Source organism: Hypomesus transpacificus, chromosome 8 (genome assembly GCF_021917145.1).
Source record: "Hypomesus transpacificus isolate Combined female chromosome 8, fHypTra1, whole genome shotgun sequence".
Lineage (NCBI taxonomy): Eukaryota > Metazoa > Chordata > Actinopteri > Osmeriformes > Osmeridae > Hypomesus > Hypomesus transpacificus.
Window position 1 is genome coordinate 3507537 of NC_061067.1, and position 23488 is coordinate 3531024.

Below are 23488 nucleotides of genomic sequence, written 5' to 3' on the forward strand. Positions count from 1 at the left end.
TGTCCCTAAAACCAGGGTAATCGTATGCTTGGGACAGCACAAGCACACATACACACGTACACACATATCCACGTACACGCACACAGACGTACGATGCGGGTGCATATACTTTATGATGAAGCGGGGAGTGTGTACACATATGTGTTGACAATATGTACAGGTGCTCCATTATTCAAAGTATCTCCATGGGAATGAAAGCTGTGACGGAGAGCATCCCCCCCCCCCACCCCCGGCCTCTCTGCACCCCACTGCACCCCCCACAAAACACTTCCCAAGCCTGGCTCCTTGGGGAGCTGGAGGGGAAACGTAATCTGGAAGAGAGGGGCGCATCCAGCACAACAACAGCTGTTTCCAAATCACAACAACCTGGGGAAGGGTTGTGGGTTATATTTTATGAGTGGAGTGGGACCGGAGATGTTCATTTATTTATTTTTCTAGTCATGTTTGAGGTGTGTGACTCTTTGTGTTCGTGTGACTGTTTGTGTGTCTGTGTTTCTGTAACAGTTTTCATCGCTCATCCCCCATCTACAATAGGTATAAGCTATAACATTTACCATGTAATACTGTAGAACGATATAGATCCCAATGGTAGCTTTACTGTCTACATATTCTATGAATTTACTTCTTTTCAAATATTTTATTGAACTTTTGAAACATGAGAGTTCTTATACAGCTTGTATCCTTGGAAACAATTAGGCTGAAAGCCATTTCATAACTCAAGTATGCAAATACCGATACGGTAAGACCACAAACTGTCCAGTACAGTATAGGAAAAATATGATAGCTGGCCATTGAAATGTTAAAGTGCTGAGTTAGTAACATTAGATGTCAATTTGTGCACACACACACACATGCTTTAGTACGTCTTCATTAGTGTAAGGGTTCTGAGCGCACACCCACCTAGACAGGGTTGGACTTGCACTGAATGCAAACCAATCATTAGCAGCTGAAATTAACTTTCATTTAGAGGTTCTTCTCTTTTTGTTTGTCAGATTTCTTATTCAGAATTCTAGACTCAATGACATGTCATGCTCTCCCTCATTTAGTCACTTCAACTGGAAAAATGGGCATTCTGTTCCAACAAAGCATTAAACTCCAGGGCCTGCTTTTTGTTGCTTTTCCTGTTTCATTTGAAGTTTTTCTGGACGTGATATCTAAAGTCACAAGTACACAGTCACTATCTACCAAGAGGAGATAGTAACGTGGGGACGCATGTTACTTTCACCTTTTCTCCTCCTTCCTCTCACTCCATCTGTTTGTCCTGCGTCCTCATTCACAATGGCCCTCACCTTCACTTTCTTCTTGGCATGAGCTCTTGTACCTGAAGAAATGGGCTGAAAAGTTCATTTTAAAACACCATGAAAGCATTTGCATCAGAACGTTATACCAGATTTGATTGAATATTACCCTTTTTTTTAGCTCAATTAGAAGTCTCAGGTGCTGTCAAGAAGCATCAAAAGCTCAGAGAACCATATAGTGCACAGCAATCTATATGATAACAGCCTGGGGGCACCAGTCAATATGGCCTGGGGCCGTGTGCTGTGTGATGAGCAGTTGGCTCATTGTGTAACCTGGTATTATTGGCAGGTATCAGAGTTAACACTCTCAGAGGAACACACCAGAACATGACTTCAGGCATGGAGCTCATATTGGGTGAAACTCAAAGCTTCTTGTTTTTGGAACAGATGGTGAGGGTGGGGGTAAAGGAGGAAGGAAGGGGTGGGAAAACAAAAAGAAGACAGTGTGTACACCACTAAATGAAAGATAACAAAGTAAACTGCCAAATTTCACTGTCTCTGTTTCATCGTGTAAAGCTTTCTACCTCAGGGCATTTTTCTGTTCATCTTCGATGTTTCCTTGCTCACCTGTTCCAAACATTACTTCTTTGCTTTCTCTGAAGACTCGTAAACTCATTGACGTGTGTGTTTCTGAGTGGGTCAACAGCAACTGTGCTCCACATTGGCAAACTCAAATAGAAAAGAGTAGTGCTTTAGAAATGGACTGATATATCAGTTATATAATTTCGCCCTTTACATATTAGCATTTTATGACAGAAACCGATGGTCCCCCTTACTCTACATAAACTTATATGTTATTTTTATCAATGTTTTTTTATGTTATGTTATTTTATAGAGGGTGTTCTTATTTCTCTGCACCAGAAGAATGTGACTTCAGGATAATGCAATGACAGTGTACTCCTCCAATGGGATTTGTTAAGGTACATTCTTGTGGCACCAGAGCATAGGCTGACAGTAAAATGAGTTTTATCTGGCAGTAAACTTGTGTATGTGAGCCAAGCAGCACGTATCTGTCAGTGATACTAGGCACTGATGTTTCAGTAAGTATAGAGACAGTATAACTGAGCTTCACCCAAAGCCTGTATAAGCAGAATCATTACTGAGCCTATGGTACTACCATTGCTGTGCCCACCTTTGTCAATAGCAAACAGAAAACTTTCAATAAGAGCAAACAAAAAATTACAGACAATGTGACACAATTTTATTAAAAATTGACTTTCATGGTGCAGGTTAAATTCTACATTGTTCTGTAATTTGTGTCCATTTTGATTCATTTTCTGGGACAAATTGGAGCTGAATCCATTTAAACAATCAGTAATTTTTCTTCAATAAATTCTACTTAAAATATGGGACTGCTTATATCTGGCAATGGAAATCAAAAAAACATGTTGTTTTGCGATGCAATATCTAGTTGTTTTATCTCAAGCAACACCATGTTTAGTGACCTGGCAACATGTCATGTTGTGTCAGGTCCTTTGTCCCGAGAAGCTTTGCTGAAAAGAAAGGTCAAAATAACATGCTTATAAAAAAGATGTGGACAGCTTTTACCCTGTGGCTTAGCTTTAATCAAACCTAACCCAGCTGAAGTCGACATGAAACACACTTCTGATTTACTCAAGCAACATTGAGCAGTGGTTTTGAGTAAGACCCTTCTGAATTGTGGAGTTGAGGGCACTGACTAAGAAAACATCATGTTTCTACCTGAGGTGAATATGTGGGCTTTCCTCATGGCTATTCTAGATTGTGCATCCCCTTGCTTTCCTCTTTGTCAGCAACATAAAGTGTGAAACCATCCATCTGAAACATAACCACTCTCTGGGGTTGGACACATTCTGTGTTATTTATTGTGTAATGGTCAAACTGAATTCATTTGATAACAAAAAAATTCTGCTTTCGATTTGGATCCAAATGATGCATCATCTATAATTTGAGCGTGTATATTTATTGCTATGATTTAGTTTGTCCTGTATACTTTGTAATCGATTGATAATATTGTTGCCAGTACAGTAGTACAGTAGCAACTACACCTATAAATCGTCTGGCTAGGATTTATCCCTGCTACTCTAGTAATAAAATCGTGTGACTGAGGGCTCATTCTTGCATCTGAGAATCTACGTGAAACCACTCATGTTGAATGAACACCACCGCTTCAAAATGCTGATGAGCTTATTTTTAGATGAGGAATGCCCCTTCCTGTATTCCATGCACTGAGGGACATCAAGGTAATGTCTCTCTAAGCAGATAGACCCGTTAATAGTTGTTTAGCAAGCTTTCCTCTGTAATTAACTAGTAACACCCCCCACCATTGCGATACCTGATTCAATTTGCAATCAGACAACGCTTGTCTGCAAAGTTTTTAATTGTGCCCATGGCGAGAACTTACTGTTTGTAATCACATTCCTGCTTCAGTGATATTCCCCCGCGGTGCTTTTGGAAAACTTACCAGCGCAAGCTAATTCAGAAACAACCACGTTGGAGGTAAGAACAGCACATTACTGGTGTGCTTAAAGACCAGCAGGACAACAGGAGGAGAACTCATGTGCACTCCAATTATTTCCACTTTGTTCATTTATAGCCTCCAGTGGGAGTGAGGCAGGGAGAGGGACAGGGAGGTTGGGAGTTAGGCAGTGAGGGAGGGACAGGGAGGATGGGAGTCAGGCAGGGAGGTAGGCTAGCAAGCAGGGGGGTCTCTGAAGAGGATATATTAATATGCAGTGGATGATGCTCATGGTAGACCAGCCCCCCTGTCACATTCATCAGAGATACACACCAAAAATATATGCACCGCATGAATCATACGTTCACCAGCTGTCTATTTCCTGCTCTGACTACAGGAAGGTAAATTGTAGGTGACTTAATGTTACTTTTTTGTATGCTTTACTGGCTTGTTGCCAGTCTATACTGACCTAACAGACACAAATACATGTTGTCACATATTAGTCACAGTTAATCATTCAGCCTCTCTTTCCCTTTCTGGACTACAGAAACACACTGATCTGGAAGATGTGTGGTTGACTTTATGGACTGAATAAAATGTTTTGTTCAGGCTGTTGAATGTTTCTGGTTTATTAACAGTCACTTGCAAAGGAAACTGGCATCGTTGATGCACACAGACTTCATATTCAAACAATTTGGGTCAGCTATTTAGAATTAAATAGTTGAAAACATGTTGCCAACAAGTTACAGTAAGTTTGGCTCACACATACCAATTATGCCTTTTTCTAAGTAACATTTCACAATACAGCCCAGAGGACTACACCAGAAAACAATTTGATTTCTCTGAATGTGATTGTAAATTCCTATTCCTCTGAAAAACAACATGGCTGTGTAGGGTTAGTAGTAGTGTAGAATTGATCCCTTGGTAGACTTGGGTTAACATTCTGTATTTGATCAGCTTTCCTTTCCTCTCCCCAAGACATTTGACTGTTACCCCTGAATATGGAATCAAGGAACAAAGTGACAAAGAAGAGCGAAAGCCTGTGGCCTTTACACAGTAAATACTCGTGCTGCTGCAGTCATGAAGCGAGTGAAAGACTGGATTGAGAGTTTAATGAGAGTCAGGAGACAATTGTTCTGATCTATTTATAAGGAGGTTTGTTGTTTGTTTGCTTTACAACTGCTTTCGACAATAAGTGAAATGTGAATTCATTTCAGCATCACTTCATCAGATATTGCCAGTTGATAAGATTAAATATTGTGCAATTATTATATTATGCAGTAAACTATTTCCCAGTTTTGCGGTATTGCTTCACACAAAGGCTTTTCCAAGAAAATTCATGTGTCTTAATTTCCTAAACACCCCTATCAAACATGATTTTAGTAGTATAGTGAGAGTCGAGGCAACACAATTCATCCGGGTGTTGTAGGTCATTAGGGACCACGTGAGAACCTTCTGTAGGGATCCATCTTCACCCTCTCATTTGAATCACTAAGAAACGAGCACCATTTATCACACAGAAAGGGGAAAGCCCAAAGTACCCCAAAGAGAGTTTAGGAGATGCATGGGGCGGGCATATTAACAAATATATTCTTCAGGATTACATGCCCCTTCTATCCAGGCCTGGAATCTGTCAGGAGAAGTGCAGATATGGCTCTATCAATAATCCATGGCATTGTGTATTTCCCAACTGATGCTATTATAGAGCAGAGGATGACAGCACACAGACTCCATCATCTTATCCACTGGGACCAGGATCTCATAAAGAGCTCTCAACATAGACATCTCAAAACGGGTAATAACTCCAGCCAGTTAATACAAGGGAATTATCAGACAGAAGAGCAATGAACCCTGAATAAAAACTGGGGCGGCAGTATTATGGTGGACGAGGATGAGTGAGACCAGAGGGGGCCAGAGAGAGAAATAGAGAGAGAGGTAGAGAGAAAGAGGGAGGAAGAGAGAGAGAGTGGTAGAGAGACATAGGGAGAAAGAGTGAGGTAGAGAGACAGGGGGAGAAAGAGAGAGTGGTAGAGAGACAGAGGGAGAAAGTGAGAGAGAGTGGTAGAGAGACATAGGGAGAGAGAGAGAGGTAGAGAGACATAGGGAGAAAGAGAGAAATATGTGGGGCAAAGGGTTTAAAAAGAGAGATATAGGGGGTAGAATAGTAAACATTGTACAAAAGAAATGAAAGGCTGAGAAATGTGAAAGAGACAAGAGAGCAGGATCCATTAACACTTGGGTGAGTTGAGGATAAGGAGAGATAATTAGATGGAATGGCTAATAGTGTCATGTGGGAGGCAGAGGGCTCTTGGGAATTTGGGATGTCTTTTGTCTTTGAGACCTAACATAGTTTAAAGGGTCAGTACTATCTTTGGGAGGCATTTTTTTTAATTAACTCTCATTTAAACTTTAGTTATGAAAATGAATAAATAAACATAGGATTAAGAAAATGATTTGTCAAAAATAGATTAAATTGCAAATTTTAAATCAAACATTATAGTTATTTGTTGGCTAGTTGGTTTCCTGGTAGTACCATACGTAAGTAGATAGGTAGCTAGCACACATAGCTGCAGTATGGGATGAATTAAAAACTTGTTTGAAAAATGTATTAAGATCTCATTTCGGCAACACTTTATGCAGTACCTTTTAGAAGCACCTTTGGCAGCAATTACAGTTTTGAGTCTTCTTGGGAACTTCCTCTAAAGGTTTTGAACATTTGGGCAGTTTCTGCTGTTCCACCTTCAGGATAAAGACTGTCAATAAACTGCTGTCAAATCTCTCCATAAATTGTGTATGGGATTCAACTCCAGGCTTTGTCACTCAAGGACATCTAGAAACTTCTTCAAAAACCACTCTGGCATTGTCTTGGCTAGATGCTTCAGGTCACTGCCAGTGCTAAAAAGGCGAATCTATGCCCTAGTCTGAGGTTGTGTGCTCTCTGGAGCAGGGTTTTATCAAGGGTCTATATGTCTCCTTTGACCAGTCTCTTTGTCCCTGTCACTGGGAAGGGCATCAAAGTTGCTTCTCTGTAGGAACAAAATGTTTGGTAAATAAATGTTATTGCAAAAGATGCTACATTTGATGTATTTTAAATACATTCAGAGACACAAAGAAAGAGTTGGACTGAATTATTTCCTAAAACACTTTAGATAGCTAGGTAAACAGAAACAAACAGATGCTTCCATAATCTTACATAAACCCCGTAAACATTCAGTGGTTACCGTGGCGTTGTAGCTGTATGGACACCTGATTTTTAATAACCCCAGTCAGTCCAGGACCTACGATGTTACTGCTACATTTAGAGTTAACAATGGGAAAGAGTTAGTAGGTCATAACCAGTTAGTAGGTCATTACCAACCAAACAATCCACACACACTCACAGCACACAGCACACACACACACAGACAGTAAAGATATTCAGTGTTTGCATTTCAGGAGACAATAAAGAAGACCATCTGTTCCTGTCACTTGTGCTTTATTGTTTTTCTCGCGAGGTTGCTACGTTGGGGCACCACATCATCTCCCTTTCTCTTTTATTCTCATCACCTCACACCCTCCCTAAACCTTCTCCTGCCTCCCCACACCCCAGATTTACTCACAGCCTTGCCCTCTGCTGTTGGGAGCAGCGTAGGGCATTTTGGATCTAAGGTATGTATGTCATCAAAGATAGATACTAATATAGATTGGGCACGGACTATAAAATTCCTGTAATTGTCCCTACCTCTTCAAGTGCCAACAACTGTATGACCATGTGTGTCATATATTGCTTTGTGTTGCAGCAGACGGGAGGAAGAGAGATATTGGGGGAGGGGGAGATATGGTAAACGACCCCCGTCTGTCTGATTCTGCCATGGACAGTGCCCAGGGAACAAGGTTGGGATGTTGGCCAAGGAAGAGAGTGACTCCCTGGAGGGGACCTGCCAAGTTCTTCTAGTAAAACTGGATGGACCTGGAAAAGGAAGACTGTTTCTGCACAGTGCATCAAAATGACTGAGGGATTGCAGTTACCCTTCAGAGATGGTGGGTAGTCAATGAAGGAAAAGCAAGGGACAAGACCATTTCGAACCTTAGCATGATTGACAGAATCTCAGCAGGCAGAATGTCTGTCTGGCATTAAAATGGCAGTGCCACCCAAGAAGGCCAGCAGTGGAAGACTGTTTCTGTTAGAGCCAGAGTAAATACTGCAGTGGTTTACTGTGACGCAACACTGTTTGAGCCATGAAACAATGAGGAGTCCATTTTGTTTTACTATTGACACATCATAAACATAGAGGAGGTTGAGACATATCTATCTTTCATTGGCACAAAAGAAAAACACATCACTTATTGAAGAAAAAAAAACATCACCAACTACATTTAATCACAAATGTATTTTCCCTACACGGGAACATGAATGTTTCAGGTGCTTTCCCATCATAGTCATCAAGGTTAAACTCTTGAGAAATTAAACAAATTGCTCTTCTAATGCAGACTTAAACAAACCAAGAACTTTGGTGCAGTAAAAACCTCTTGGGTTCTAATTATGTAAAACTATAGACATCAGAAGGCACTGTATTCTTTAATGAGCACTTGAGAGAACAAAGGGAATTTAAGTGAATGTTAATAAGGGAAGCTAGACAACAAGGCAAAACTCCACCGAACGAATCTTTGCGCAGTAATGGGGGCATTCACCAGCCAAGCAAAGATCCTACTCATTTCCACTCAACCACAATGGGGAAAATAAACAGACTTTCCACATGCCTCTCCACAGATAGAGATTCATGTATTATCGGGGAGATGAGTTTCTCTGTTGGATTTTCTGCCAGTATGAGGGTTAGTGGCGGGGGAAGGTGTGTCTGAGGAGATAGCCTTTGAGGTGTTCATCTTCAGACCACCGCTAGAGCCAGGGTTTGTTCACGCTTCCTTCCCGTTGCTGGTGTGTGGTCCCTGGGTAGGAAATCACAGATGAGCTTCCCTGGTAGACTGTGGCTCAAACTGACTGTGATTCAGCCTGGGCTCTATTATAACATAGACTCTGGATTTACTTACTGACAAACAAGGCAGGGTGTGCGCATGAAACAGTGTTCCACTTCACTGGTGGGCAGGCTGGCCAATTAGCATTGACAAAGACTCCCATGTGTATAGACAGGCAGAGCTTTGCCCGGGTTGAACATTTTGTACATGAGCCAAAATGGATCGCACTGTGGGGGGTTCTTCATCCCAACAATTTCTATGACTAATGTGTCAAATAAAGAAACTGTGTGCTGTAGCCATATGCCATTTTGCCTTTGTGGTGGGACTGTGCAAGTATGGACTATGTTTAATGAGTGTAGGTGTGTGCGAGAGAGAGAGAGAGAGAGAGAGAGAGAGAGAGAGAGAGAGAGAGAGAGAGAGAGAGAGAGAGAGAGAGAGAGAGAGAGACAGAGAGACAGACAGAGAAAGAGAGAGAGAGAGAGAGGGTGTGTGTACAACTGTGTGTAAGGGACAATGTGTGTCCTCATATGCATAATATTCACAAAAGCATAGACCTCTCTAGTAAATTACTCAAATGTAGTTGCAGTGAGAGGTGCTCTACAATAAGCAATGATTCAAGTACTGTGATCCACAGTTGAATTGAAGACTGTCATTCACAACACAATGGCACTGTAGTTCAGAAACAAATTGGGCCTTTGCATGAATAGATCAAAAAAGTGAACCTATAACCCATACATCGCAGGTGGAGCATGCTCAAAAAACCATGGCTTTGACAGAACAAGGTCACAGTTTCAGAATGGCATCAAACTGTTCTGATGAACCGCAAAGACCCAATCAAAATATGATTTCCATCGTATTTAAAATAAGCTCCAAATATCGGTGTGACTGGCACAACCTAAAGATTCTAGAACACAGAACATTATCTCAACGGTACTTCAAGGAACACGTCTGAGAACTTTGGCAAGCGGAATCAGAATTATTGATATGTTTTCTCTTCTGTGGTCATGCCTGGTTAACCTTGAGAGGGGTGTTGCTGTGAGAGAACCCCTGTGCATTTGTTTGGAGTGAACGTTCTCGCATTCATGTAGTTTCACCTCTATCTTCTATCACGCCCATTTATTTAATAGTTTTTTCTCCCGCCATCCTCAAACACATACTTTCACTTTGAAATAAGCTGATCATCACTGTATGATGAATCATTATCAGTTCAAAATGGTGTGAAGCTTTAGATATTTTTTTTCTTCACATGATTTCCCTGTTTTCAGAGAATAATTATCGGTATGAGGAGGGGAAAAAAGGTATGAAAGAGTTTCATCTTATTCTATTCAAATTTCTCTGCACCCTCTTTGATTTCCATATTCTAAAAGGAAGGTATAACCCCCAGGGCGGTGACGAACTGTCATCCTTCCCCTGGGGGCAGTAGTGTCTCTCTGTACCTCTCTAATGATCCCTTTCTCTTTAGAGAAGAGCAGCCCTGCCATAGCCTATCACTTAGCTTAACTAAGCAGCAAAGAGAGAGAGAGCCGGAGACAGACACACGAGGGGAGAGTGTGGTTGAGAGAGAACGTTGGCTAAAAAGAAGAAAAAAAACTGAAAAAGAGAGAAAGATAAAAGAGTGTAAGAGAGAGGCAGGGACCAACAGAGAGAGGGAGAGAGAGGAGATAGAGAGACATAGAAGGCCAAGAGAAACTTCATGCCACGTCAAAACCTCTCTTCTGCTTCCAACAGTTCTAACACAGGGCTGCCCTGCGAGTCGAGAGCTCCAGATTCTTATCTCTTTCCATTAAGGGAGACACTATTATGCAGACTCATGCTTTAGGAATTCCGATACTTGATTTATCAGACTCATTTATTTTGTAGTGTGTAATTTTCCACACCTGAACAACCAATAAGTGACTATGAACAACAAAACGATCCAGACTCTTGCACAGATGTTGTTGTACCCGGAGCATTCTGAATATATTGTAAATATTTAGGAATATTCTTAAGTCAGAATAAATGGTTTGTATCCATCAGCTTTGTCTCTCTTCTCAAAAGCAGCGGGAACATCCGCTGTCGGATTCTCTTCAATCATTCAGTAATTGATGCTGTGGCATTTTATGTTCGTATTACCCAAAACATCATTGGATTTTTTTCTCTCTCTCCTATCTCTCTTTCACCTCGCTCTCTCTCTCTCTTTCCTCTCTCTCCTCTCTCTCACTCTCTTCCTCTCTCTCTTCCCCAAATATCCCAAGGCTTCTTTCTCTGCAATTTTCAGTTTAGATTGATTTTAGCTCTCCTGGAAGCCAATTTGGCCTGTTTGCATGTTCTTATATTCTCCTGATTTGATTCAGCGGGGTGGGTTGTTAGTTGAAGGGAACCGACCATGAGAGGAGTATAGGATCGCATCACATATTAAAACAGAATGGTAAAAGCTATAAAGTAACAGCAGCCTGCGGCTGAGGTGAGCGGGGTTGCCTAGGCCTGTCTTTCATGTTCTTTTTACAATATTAAATCTCAACAGTGATGGAACACCTGGGACAGATCATGGAGAGGTGGGGTGGATAGGGGGAGCAAAGGCAGAGAGAAGGGAAAGCACTCAAATAACTCACAAAACACAACGCCTTTGCCCTATTTTAACATAATTTCAATTGACTCTTTCTAGCGTGTTTCGAGCACAGCCCTTTCTTTACATTGCAGATAAAATATCCTTTTATAGCTTCCTTCACAACACTCAGAACACATCTGATGGAGGGGCTGCACTTGATGTAGGATTGGTTGGAGAGCAATGTAGCTAAGCTTCCTAATTTGGTGGGAGTTGTGTTGAGGAATGGTATCGAGGACTCCAGCTACACTATGAGTTCAGAACATTTTGCACACTGCACAGTAAATGGGTTGTCAGTAGAGTTATTTTTCTTGAACTTGTCAGAAGACGAGTAAAACAAAAAGAGTAAGAGTTGTGTGGAAAGAGGGGACAGGAAGGATAAAGAGAGTGAAGAAGGTGTCTTTAAAACTCATGGGACAGAAAGAAAGAGGGGAAAGAAAGAAAGAAAGATAGAAAGAAAGGAAAAAAAGAATGAAAGAGCCAAGGAGAAGGAAAGCAGAGGGGGGGGGGGGGGGGTCCCACATTGGGAGCAGAAAAAACACACTGCATTTAAAAACAATCCTAAACTTTGGAATTTAAAACACAAGTACAAAAAAACACATAAGAAAAAGAATGTCCCAGTGCCCAGGAAAAACTAGGTTTTCTCAACTTATTTTCTCTGTCTGGTGTTACTTTTAGAGTGCTGATCATACCTTCAATGTCAGACGATGAATTGGCAGTTGTTGACTGAGCATGGGTATTCCAGAGAGAAAAAAAGAGAAAAATGAAAAGAAGGGAAGTGCAGAGGCAATGGATAAAAAAGGATGAGAAACTTTCTCATCCACCCCTCTCCTCACTCTGCCTAAACCGGGTTTTCAACAGTATCTCTGACATTGAGCAGTATGAGGTAGCCATGAAACTTTACCACAAGCAACAACAAAAAACGCTATCCAAACTTTGTGGGTCACCATTTGTGTTGGTGGTGTTGGACTCTCTCGACACTTGTTTGTTGAAAATAATTACAGTCAGCATGATTTTTAAGAATAAGGTCCGGATTATTACATACTTGAATGTTGCAGGTCGATTAACCAGCAAAGTAAAAACAAAGGAGATATGAGACAAACTGAAAATGTTCAAGCTCGGAGAAAAAAACCAGCAACTGCTGTGTAAAAGCTGTGTGCTCTGAATAAGACTCTTTTGTACCCTATCTTTATTTGTTGTTACTTGATCAGTGGATAATGACAGACCTCCTCAGCTCCCAATCAACCGTCCTCACAGGGCTTCTAACTATACAGTATAACCTATGACCTGTAGAGGCCACATACTCACAAAACAGAAATGCAAAAGAAAGCATCAGAAGACACGATCAATTAAATGGCTACAACAGAATCTATTAGTTACAAAAACAGACTGTTGTCCAAATAGCAGATTAATTACTGTGTACGTTTATCTATTTATACAGTGTACTGTACACAGTATCATAGTTGAAATGTTTTTATTCGATGAATTGAATTTAACAGCCAAAATTTTAAATTGCCTCCAAAGGCCTGTATTGTGTCTACACAGAACCACTAGGTCCACATACACAGTTTTCAGTTATTGCATTATTCAATTAACCACTTGTATGATTAACACAGCTCACTGACGGACAACCAATTTCTCTCCATTTTGCCTGTCACATTAGTAATGTGACATTTGGCTTTTGACAGGAGCATGCCTTTCACATCTGCATAACAAAGATAGAGCCTATTATCTCTTCATCCTCTCACAACAATAGTATTACTCTAGTACAATTACCCTTGTATTTCACATTTCCCTTGTCCTTTTTTAGGAAGGACGGCTGTAAGGAAGCCAGAGGAAAGGACGTAACTGACTGTGATTTAGGACCAAGCAAAATAAAGAGGTGCAGGTTCTGACTGCAAGTAGGAAGTGGTCATACTTTAGGACCATGTAGTAACGACAGTATGTCTCATTTACATCGTCTTCCTCCATCATTCAAGCCAAACCCAACACCTCTGCCTTAAAGAACTATTTTTGGTGGAGTTGATTGGATTCTATATGGTGCCATTCCCCTGGGTTGGTGTGCATTGGATCTTGTGGTGTTGATGTTCTGTGATAGTTTCCAGCCTCAAAAGCTGCTTCACAGCACAGGAAACTTCAAGAGGCCTGAAGAGCAGCGAGAGGGAAGATGAGAGAGGAGCAAAAACAACTGATTTCCATCAAAACAGATTGTCAAACCAGACGGGGATCTCACCGGAACTGGGGCAGAATGAGAAGACGCTTTGATTGGGCAAATGTGCCTTTTCTCAACACAGAGACTTCCCTTTCTTACCAATACAAAATAGCTATTCCAATCCCTCTGCATAACCACTGTAGCATTAAATTATAGTTATATAGTTAGATTCAGTTTTGTGTGAGGTATAGTACAACAACATTGCACAAGTCAGTGTGCATTCATACCCAAAGATGACAGTGTACAGTTGTGGTTTCACTCTTCACACAGATCCATAGCCTTTAGTCACTCCTATCCAGCCGAAGGTAATCCCCATCCCCCCATTTCCACTCAATCCTTTACACATGCACTTTTAGTCAACGTGCACTTTTTGTCAACGTGCAGTGAAACTATGAAAAGAGGCTCATAGGTTCATTAAAAAAACAATAACAAAATGAACACAGGTGATTATTTCTTTCTTTGGCTATGATGGAAGGGTAGTGTGTCACATCATTAATCAATAGTCAAAGACTATTGAAGTAGGGATAGGTTTCTGTGCTCACTGCAACAGATTGATTGCAGGTCAACCTGGGTTCTCAACAGGATTTCTTTTATTTAGCCCTCAAACATGCCTGTAGCGCTCCTCAAGGTCCCCCATTATGCCACAGGCTCCAGTGCCACCAGTGAATACAGACTTAATCAAATCTTTCATCCACACTTGTTAAGCATCATGTTTATGATATGATGAGCCTGACATTCTCACGTTTCTTTCCTTTCCTGTTTCTTTTACCTCAGAGACATTGATTTGACCCCTCACTACACCTCATCCATAACATCATGTTTTCTAAAGGGCTTTTGATACAATGCTAAACAAATAAACCTCCTTAAAATCTTAATTGAGATATAACCACATGAGGAAATAACTAGCGTATATTAAACATAGGAGTTTGTATATAATAGATAAAAAGACAGTTGTGATATATTATATATTGTTGTTGCAGAGCCAATGTGGGTTTCCCAGCCTCTGTCAGAACTGATATGTTTACGTGTTAATGAGCAATGTACTGGAACGACACAGAGACAGAACTACAGTATTCTCATTAACTCTTCTCTTTGGTCTACATAGAATAGGTCCCAGTTCTATGTGTAAGGTTTACTGCATTTATTAAATATACAAATCCGTTCTCTGCTTTATAACTCCCTCACTGAACTGTCCTGAGCGGAAAAAGACATGCTAAGAAGACAAACACAGAACAGGTTTGACCTCATCAAACCTAGTTAAAACCGCCTCCAAATGATTTATACAATTATTATTAGTACAGTATGACCTGTATATATCCTGTTAAAAACTCATGACTAGTTCAAGTTCAAGAAGACTACTGCTTTTAACCATGTATGTATATACATGTGTGTGTGTTATATACTGCATGTGGGTATATTGTGTTCCTATTTCTGGTGATCAGATCATATACATCTCACATACGGTATCTGTCTTCTAGTCTTGTAGGTACAGTAGTAATGAGGCATTGTTTTCCCCATTCTTCCACCCGGGCAGACAGTGGCTGTGTAGATGGGGGATATATTGGAAACCATCATATCATGGAGTATCTAAGACAAGCTTCGGGTGCCTAGCTCTGCATATCCCCCTGCTGTCTGTATAAATAGGAGGGCTAGGGGTGGGGTGGGCTGGGTTGGGTTGGTGAAGTGTACTGTCTTTCGAGAATTGCCTGTTTTAGCAAAACGCATATTGTAGACTGAGGCAAAAGCAGAAGGAATAAACAATGATTGTTCTATTCCACTCCTTTTCTCTCCTCTGTTTCTCCCTCTCATCAGCGATCTGATTGACACTGGGCCCTTGCCACGGAGGCATTTCTGGGACTGATGTGAGTCTGTGATATGCCTCTCCTAATTTGTAAGGCAAAACAAATGCATTATTAACAAGCCACTGCCACATGATGTCCTATGTTTTCATCGACGTCTTTCCATTCAGGGCACAAATGGGCTTGGTCATCTCACTACTGCAAACTGTAATAGCAAGGTCTGAGATGTATGAGAAAGGATCACCACTAATTTGTGAATAAAGAAAATAGATGTTTCAAGAAGGGACATATTTCTCTATGATGAGGCCCTTCCTTTACCTTTTAAAGTCTTTAATTTTATTTCCTGGAATAGAAGGGCACCGGTGGTAATGTGTCTCTTGATATGCAGACAAAATGCTACTATTACTAAAGGCCATGAAATTAACAGAGCTCGTTCGGAAGGGAACCTATGGAAAGAGCTTTTAATAATGATATAAAGGGTCGGGCCATTAAAGGTGGCAATAAAAGATGACATTCAGTATGCATTTCCTTTTAACTTGCTGCCACATTAGATATTAGATTGGGTGGGCCTAGGTGTCATTTTCAAACTGTACAGGAACTGAACTGCCTCTAGGTCTGCCTCAAAGCACCCTGAATAAAAATAGTGTTGTGAAAGGCTTATTATCACCCAGAATCACACTTTCGGCAATCTTTGCCACAACCAGGACATTTGGGAAAATGAGGGCACTGTGGAGGATTCCAGTTTGGTGGACGGCTTTTTTCTGTGCTTGATTTACAATGATCAATGGTCATAAAAGAGGTTGAATAAACTGTTGATCTGTCTTTTTCAAATGGTTTAGTTTTTTTGTGCTGTTCCTTTTAACAAAATAGTACTTAAACTTTGACTTACTTACAGTAAGTCGCTCTGGATAAGAGCGTCTGCTAAATGACTAAAAATAAATAAAAATTGTATTAGGATGTTTGAGTTCCATGTGGAATGTTCTGAGACTGCTGTAGCTTCCTGTGGCTGCATACATGTTCACCTGAAAAAGTTGACTGTGAAATATAATCAGCGGCCAACCTGGTGACCTGGTGCAGCCAGAACAACCTAAAGCTCAATGTTCTTAAGACAGTTAAGATGGTTGTGGACTTCAGGAAGAACACAGCCCCACTCACCCCCATCAACACTGTGGAGTCTTTCTGCTTACTGGGCACTGTCCTCTCCCAGGACCTCAAGTGGGAACTGAACATCGGCTCCTTCATCAAGAAAGCACAACAGAGGATGTACTTACTTCGGCAGCTGAAGAAATTCAACCTGCCAAAGACAATGATGGTGCACTTCTACTCAGCCATCATTGAGTCCATCCTCACCTCCGCCATCACCGTCTGGTACGCTGCTGCCACTGCCAAGGACAAGAGCAGGCTGCAGCGTATCATCCACACTGCTAAGAAGGTGATTGGCTGCAATCTGCCTACCCCTCGAGGACCTGCACACCTCGAGGACCCTGAGGCGAGCGAGGAAGATTGTGGCCGACTCCTCCCACCCTGGACCCTCCCTGTTTCAGTCACTCCCCTCCGGCAGAAGGCTGCGGTCCATCAGGACCAATACCTGACGCCACAAACAACGTTTCTTCCCTTCCGCTGTTGGCCTCTTCAACAAGGCCAAGGGTCCACACTGACTCTAATGACTTTCTGCTTAAAACACACTGCTTTTTGCACTGCATTACAAAATTGTATCTTTTACATTTGCATTTTTTTTTTGTAAATTACGGCAACTTATATTTTATTTATTGTATATTTGATTTAATTCTAATTGCACTTAGTATTGCTACTTTATGTACCTTTTTATAGATAGTCCACATATTTAAATTTTAGGTTCCTATATGTTTATTGTATGCACCTTCCTGCCAAAGCAAATTCCTTGTCTGTGCAAACTTTCATTTTATTAAAAAGTTTTATTTAAACTTTCCGATTCTGATTCTGATTCATGCAAAAGTGGTCCTCAAATAACATAGCCTGGACAGAAATGAGTCCAGAGTCAGAGATATTCAGTGAACCTTAGGTTGCACAGTGTTCATAAAAGACCCCACAGGACACCATACAAGCAGCATGCTATTTAAATAGCTGTCTGGTCCCAGCACCTGTGTGTGGTACTATAGCATAGTAAAGAGAGGATATTCATGATCAACTGGATGGAATAAGCAGTCAGACAATGTAGAAGAGATCAGCTTGTCATGGTCAACTGGCTAGTTCTCAAACAGTAATCGTCCATGAGTGACAAAAGTATTTAACATTCAAAGCATACGGTTGGTTTATTTTTTTTATCTACTTGCATCTTGGTTTTTTAAACCCCATCAATTTGTCAATGTATTTGTTAATGGGGTTATATAATGTTTTGTGTTTGGCATTGCAGGCTTTTTAAATTGCTCCCAAGCAGCAATCAACAAGGTTCTCTACATTTCTGTGAAGAAGTTAGCAAGGTAATTGTGAAAAGTACTAGTATTTCCAAGGCAAGTCAGTCCATCTTTAAAGAAGAACACATTAGAGAGCAGGAGTCTGTTGTATTCAGCCTAAAACCACAATTGAAAAAGCACATTGTGCTATAACCATTGGCCATACATACTGAAAAATAAAGGGGCAGACCCCCTTTTCAACACATACCTTATCTTAATTTACATTGTACATAAGTTGATGGCTTTTTTGTATTGTAAAAATGAATGTATATAATTTTTTTATTAGAAATGAATGTAGACTCCAAGAAGGTAGCCTCTATTTGCGTATGCAATAAGACGACAATTTTGTCTACACCAACACCAGGAAAAAACTAAATCTGTTGCCCTAATTATAGTTGTTTTGATATGTTATGATCTGTGTCATTTTGTTGAAGGGTGAACGAACAGGTATTACAGGTGTCTCAGCTGTGTGTGTGTGTGTGTGTGTGTGTGTGTGTGTGTGTGTGTGTGTGTGTGTGTGTGTGTGTGTGTGTGTGTGTGTGTGTGTGTGTGTGTGTGTGTGTGTGTGTGTGTGTGTGTGTGTGTGTGTGCGCATTAAACCTTCAGATTCCTGAATAAATGAAACTGACATCCAATATGGAAGCTTGAACCTACAGATAATATCCTTCCAATAACTGTAATATGTAATTTGGAGTCTAATGCATAAAGTATTGCATCTTCTTGCACTCTGATGCCCCTCTCAAATGTAAAATCCTGTTGTTTGTGATGTTCAAGACTAAAGTAGATAGAGTTATCAATGCTGATTTTTCCTATAGCATTGAACTGTACCCAATTTGAACGTGGGTGCTTTTTAAAGACTGAAAACACATTTTACCTCAGGGCTTTTAATTGGCCATACCAGTTTTATAATTATTTATATGGAACCACAAAGTGCAGTATACCGTGCCATCTGGACATCCATAAAATGATATCCATATACCAGGATTTATTACAGTTTGGGGTAGACACATGGTGCTTTTATCATCTTGCATATTTGATATATACTTTGGAGACTGTTCCCAAGGCAAACACCAAAAACGGTATAATGTGTGATCTTATTAGGAGTGCCACCACGATTGTGACACTTTTAGCACATTTCTGATATTACTATCAATGTTGTTTTCTTGGACTATGACTGCAATTTGAGCTTTTAAACGTTGGAAATGTTTTACATCAACAACAGTTAATCCAAATGAACTGAAGGCCTCTAAAGATGGACAAACCATTTGACTAAATTTGAAATATTTAAAGATGTTTTTTCCCCAGATGCAGCCCAATACTATACTCAAAAATGCCAAATGGAATCATTTCCAAAATAACTACTTTACCACTTTACAAAATAACTACCCAATTATTAAGGCAGTATTGGCTCAACTACTTGTTTTGAAAATGAATTGACTTCTGGGAGGGAGGAATGAACATTGGAATGACAGTGCCGTTCCACTCAATGGATGGTTATCTTAGCAGACCCATTCTACTCAATGCAGTAGTATCTGACATCACATGGAGGATATGTGTGCACAACACGGAAGTCAAATGTTCACTCAGATTACACATACCAGTCTGATCACCTACTGTCAGTGTTCACAAATGTGCATAATTCTAAATTGAAAAATACAATGCCTTCTCATTTCAATAGCTGTTGATTTTCAGGACATGTTGATCCTACAAAAACAAACTGGATTACTTTGTGTCAATGATACTGATGGTTAGCCATCTTGTTTCATTGTTTACATGTCTGCCGAGGATGTTTAAAACAAATAATAATAAAAATATATATATATTTATGGCTTTAAGGGCCAAAAATCAGGCCACACTTAGTTTTGTCGACATGTATACTTTGGTAATTATAATCACATAAATGAATCGACATACCAAGCATAAATAGTATTGTAGGTGGTGCGTGTGATCCGTGCATGTGTGTGTGTGTGTGCCTGTGTGTGTGTGTGTGTGTGTGCCTGCGTGTGTGCGTGTGTGTGTGTGTGTGCATTTTATAACTCTGAAGAAAAGCAAGAAAAACTTCACGTGATTTAAGCATTTTTTTGTGAAAATTCTATTTGAATCTACTATTGATCTATCTACTATCTACTATTATCATTTAATTTACGGTGGTGAAAGATGTGAGCTCTTTGCTCTTTGTACAGCAGCAGCTGTGTTCAACCCCATCAACTTCACCAGTTGACTGTGCCTAGTGAACCTGAAGTAGCCGTACAAACATGTCCACGTACATGTCATACAGCCGCACATGACTCTGTGAAGGTTGAGCTCACTTCACCGGCAGGCCTGACGTCTTTTCATTCTATTATTTTGTGTAAAATGTTATACAATACAAGTAAATAGATGCGTAGCTTATACAATACAATATATTTTATTAGGCGGGACATATAGGGATTTTTATGTTATTTTCACAAAGTACATTTTGTGAGCACTGAACACTAAATCAGTCAAAGCTACGCAGATCCGAAATGTAGAATACACCATCATGTGAATATGTATTTTTATAAATTAGATAAATTCTTAATAAAAGAGTTTAAAGTTGTTTCCATTGGCAGAAATATGTAGTTTTTTTTCTCTTTTAATAAACTCTGAATAGTATGCGGCCTCCATTTGGCTTGTTTTCAATAGGCTATGTAGAGCATCCAAATGCAACACCATGGACAGCACAAAAAAAATCTTCCATTCCTGCAAAAAAAATGCCTTGGGTTTGAAAGCACTTCTCTAGATGTCCATAATCCATACATCTCACTAGACAGAAACGCTATACAAACATAAAATAGAGAACACTCGTAAATACACTTAGTTCTTCATATAATCTTCTGATTTGTCCTGTTGTCCAGGTACACACAGGTACACTGACTTGTCTGTTGAAAAAAAAGTTTTTCCCCAGCGATAATATCCAAGGAGGTTTAATCGATATGTGCACGTCACAGCTCGATCGATTTGTTATCCAGATTGCGTTGGTCGTTGGATTTGGATATGAATTCCAGGGAAACGTTGCTTTACTTATATATATGTATAGCCAATATATAAGGAGTGTAGGTACACATTGTGTCGGCGTCCTTGGCTGACGGCTGTGTTTAAATAAATGTAATGTTTGCTTGTTCTTCCCCGAGTGAAGGAGGGTCACGTGGTAATAAACTGATCTCAAATTTGATTATAGTGGGAAGACTAAAAAGCCTGAGAAAGTGGAGTATTTCCAACCGCCCATGAGCGTGCCCCGTTCCAGCTTCAGATAAACACGGTCCTCGCGCTCCACCATCAGCAAAACCCCATTGCTAGCCGCCTCCCGCGTAACGTCCTGGTCACCGGCAAAAGCTGATATAACCGGATAGTCGTTCTGCATCAGGTTGACCTGGGATAACGGAGGACGAGCATTTTTTTATTTAGAATGTCAACCGTGCCTCCCATTAAATGATTCACTGAATCCGTAGGCTGCAGTGTTAGTTCCATTGTTAGACATGTAAACTGAAATAATTTCCATCCGGTTTTTACAGTATAGAGGGAATGCAAGAAGCGTGACTCACCTGTATGGTTTGTCTGTTGTAAACCTTCACCACATGAAAGCTAAAGCTGTAGATTCCCCTGCGTGGTGCCAGGAACACACTCGCTTTAAGATCGAAATGGTTGCCGATGTTCACTAATACCTGTAATAAAAGCGATAGTGTGTAATCCACCAATAGGTCCACAAACGGATTTGCCATGAAAGAGAGATTACGACATGGTTTATAGCTTACTGCATGAACAATATATCTCATTCTCATAGACTGTGTCACGATTGCCTGTACATTCAGAACGCTTCTTTATTTTACTTTTACCTTTTGTTTTACTTAAATTAGCATTTCGATTCATAATTTTTTTTACATCGACAATTCAGAAAAGATGTTCATGTTGATTGTGAACACAAGGGGGTCAGTGTCGCAGATTGAGGAGGCCCTAATCAGTCCAGAAACCTAAATACATACATACCTAAATCTTTACAACTATTTACAACACGAATCATTTTGGAATTATGTAGGCCCTACTATTCTTCCAAACACTGACCATGCGTTTGCGAGTTAATATGCATTTGCATAGTGGCCAGACGCACAAAGCAGTCCACAAAAACTTATTACAGGCTCTCAGGAAGTAACCTGTAGATCTAGGCTACTGTCAAATCAAATCAACAAAATGTGGAAACTAACTCAATAAAAAAGCCTTAATTGTGTACAAATGATTCGTCAAGAAGGACAAATAACGGACTGATCTCACCTGGTCAAAATAGATAGTCATGGACGTGTTGCTCATCTCCGACGGCTCGTGATTAGTCCCGCGCACCGCGGAGAAAGCCACCTTGGCGCCAGCGGAGCGGACAGATATCCCAAGCGAGGAGGTGACTCCTCCGTCCGAGGAGGGGTTGGAGTCACAGACCACCAGACACTTGCCTTCCAGTACGATTGGCTCCGTGTCGTTTTGGCCGAGGCATAGCACCACGCCGCATCCCAAGAGGAGCGTCAGTGCCAGCATGGCACAGTGTCCCAGGCAGCGCATTGGCACCATGGTCGGAACACTGATCCTGTGCACACTGATACTACCCGGCAGCCCCTTGGAGGTTTGTTAGGACTCGATCACCTGGTCCAGCCGTATACTCCTCTTTTACTTGCTCTCCTCGTCTTTCTCTCCCTCTCTCTTTTTCACTCGCTCCCCCTCTCTCTTTCTCTCTCTCTCTCTCTTTCTCAAACACACATCCTCTTGACACATGCACCAAAACTCTCTTTCTTACTCTCCTCCCTCCTGTTTGTAGATTTAGGGAGTCTTCAGACAGTTGAGGCTCTATATCCTGGTGATTTAAGAGACAAAATAAGAATTAGAGTTAGGCTATGGCAGATCCTTAAAGGCCCACCATTTAAGATGACGAAACATGTTTTTAACAGTCGTATGCGTAAAAGGCATATAACAGAAGGGCTTCAAGATAAACGATGAGTGATTGGCATAATGAACGGTATTAGCTGGTCACTCTGGTCTTTTCTTGCTATAATAAATCCATTCATAGTGCCCGTAATCAAAGATAAATTAAATATGATGGTTGTTAATGTCAGTCGCAAAAAGTGGTTTGTTGTTCAACTCACAACATGATGTCCTACTCTACAAGATGCTATTAAAACAGTCTCCAAGAAATGCATATGGAAAAGTCACCCAACGTACCTGTATTATCCATAGCCCTGGTATCTCTTTCGTGTAGCCTACAGTAGCCTACTCATCAGAGCGCAGGTGAACAGAGCGCATGGTCGTCTGTGCAGATGAAGCCCCTCTCGGTTCCGTTTAGAGAAACGATTCACGCCCATCACGCCCATCTACTCTAAAAGTATCTGAACGTATAACCACGACAGAGCTTCTTCAACACTCAACTAAGAAAGACTATATGCTCAGATGAATGTGTTTGTTTTAAATAACCACTTGAATTTGTGAGCTCATCCCTCGCGGGATTGGAGAGTTGACTTTCCTCCAGTGCACCAGCAATTTATATGCTGCCTGTTTTCTTGTTGCAAACTGATTAATGAGATGAAAGGGTAAGAAGGGCTGCGTGTATTTGGCACTATTCGGATTCGGGATGCATGCCACTAATTTGAGTACAAAACTGTTTTTTTTGCGGAAGTATGAACAGAAAGACTTGTGCGACACCCAGTGGTCATAGGACTGCAGTTCATTTTAGTTCATCTTTTTTCCATCAAAATACTTGCAAAATACAAACGCGTGT

At 40.7% G+C, this 23488-nt stretch overlaps 1 protein-coding gene across 1 annotated transcript; it reads right to left on the reverse strand.

Annotated features, from left to right (window-relative positions):
- Positions 1–20137: 20137 nt before the first annotated feature.
- LOC124470167 (cerebellin-2-like) lies at positions 20138–23166 on the reverse strand. The gene is made up of 4 exons (XM_047023930.1): positions 22936–23166; positions 22003–22570; positions 21279–21398; positions 20138–21106 (listed from the first exon to the last, which is right to left on the reverse strand). The coding sequence occupies exons 2-4, from the start codon at positions 22288–22290 to the stop codon at positions 20909–20911; spliced, it is 606 nt and encodes a 201-aa protein (XP_046879886.1). The 5' UTR covers positions 22291–22570; positions 22936–23166; the 3' UTR covers positions 20138–20908.
- Between the last annotated feature and the right edge of the window lie 322 nt (positions 23167–23488).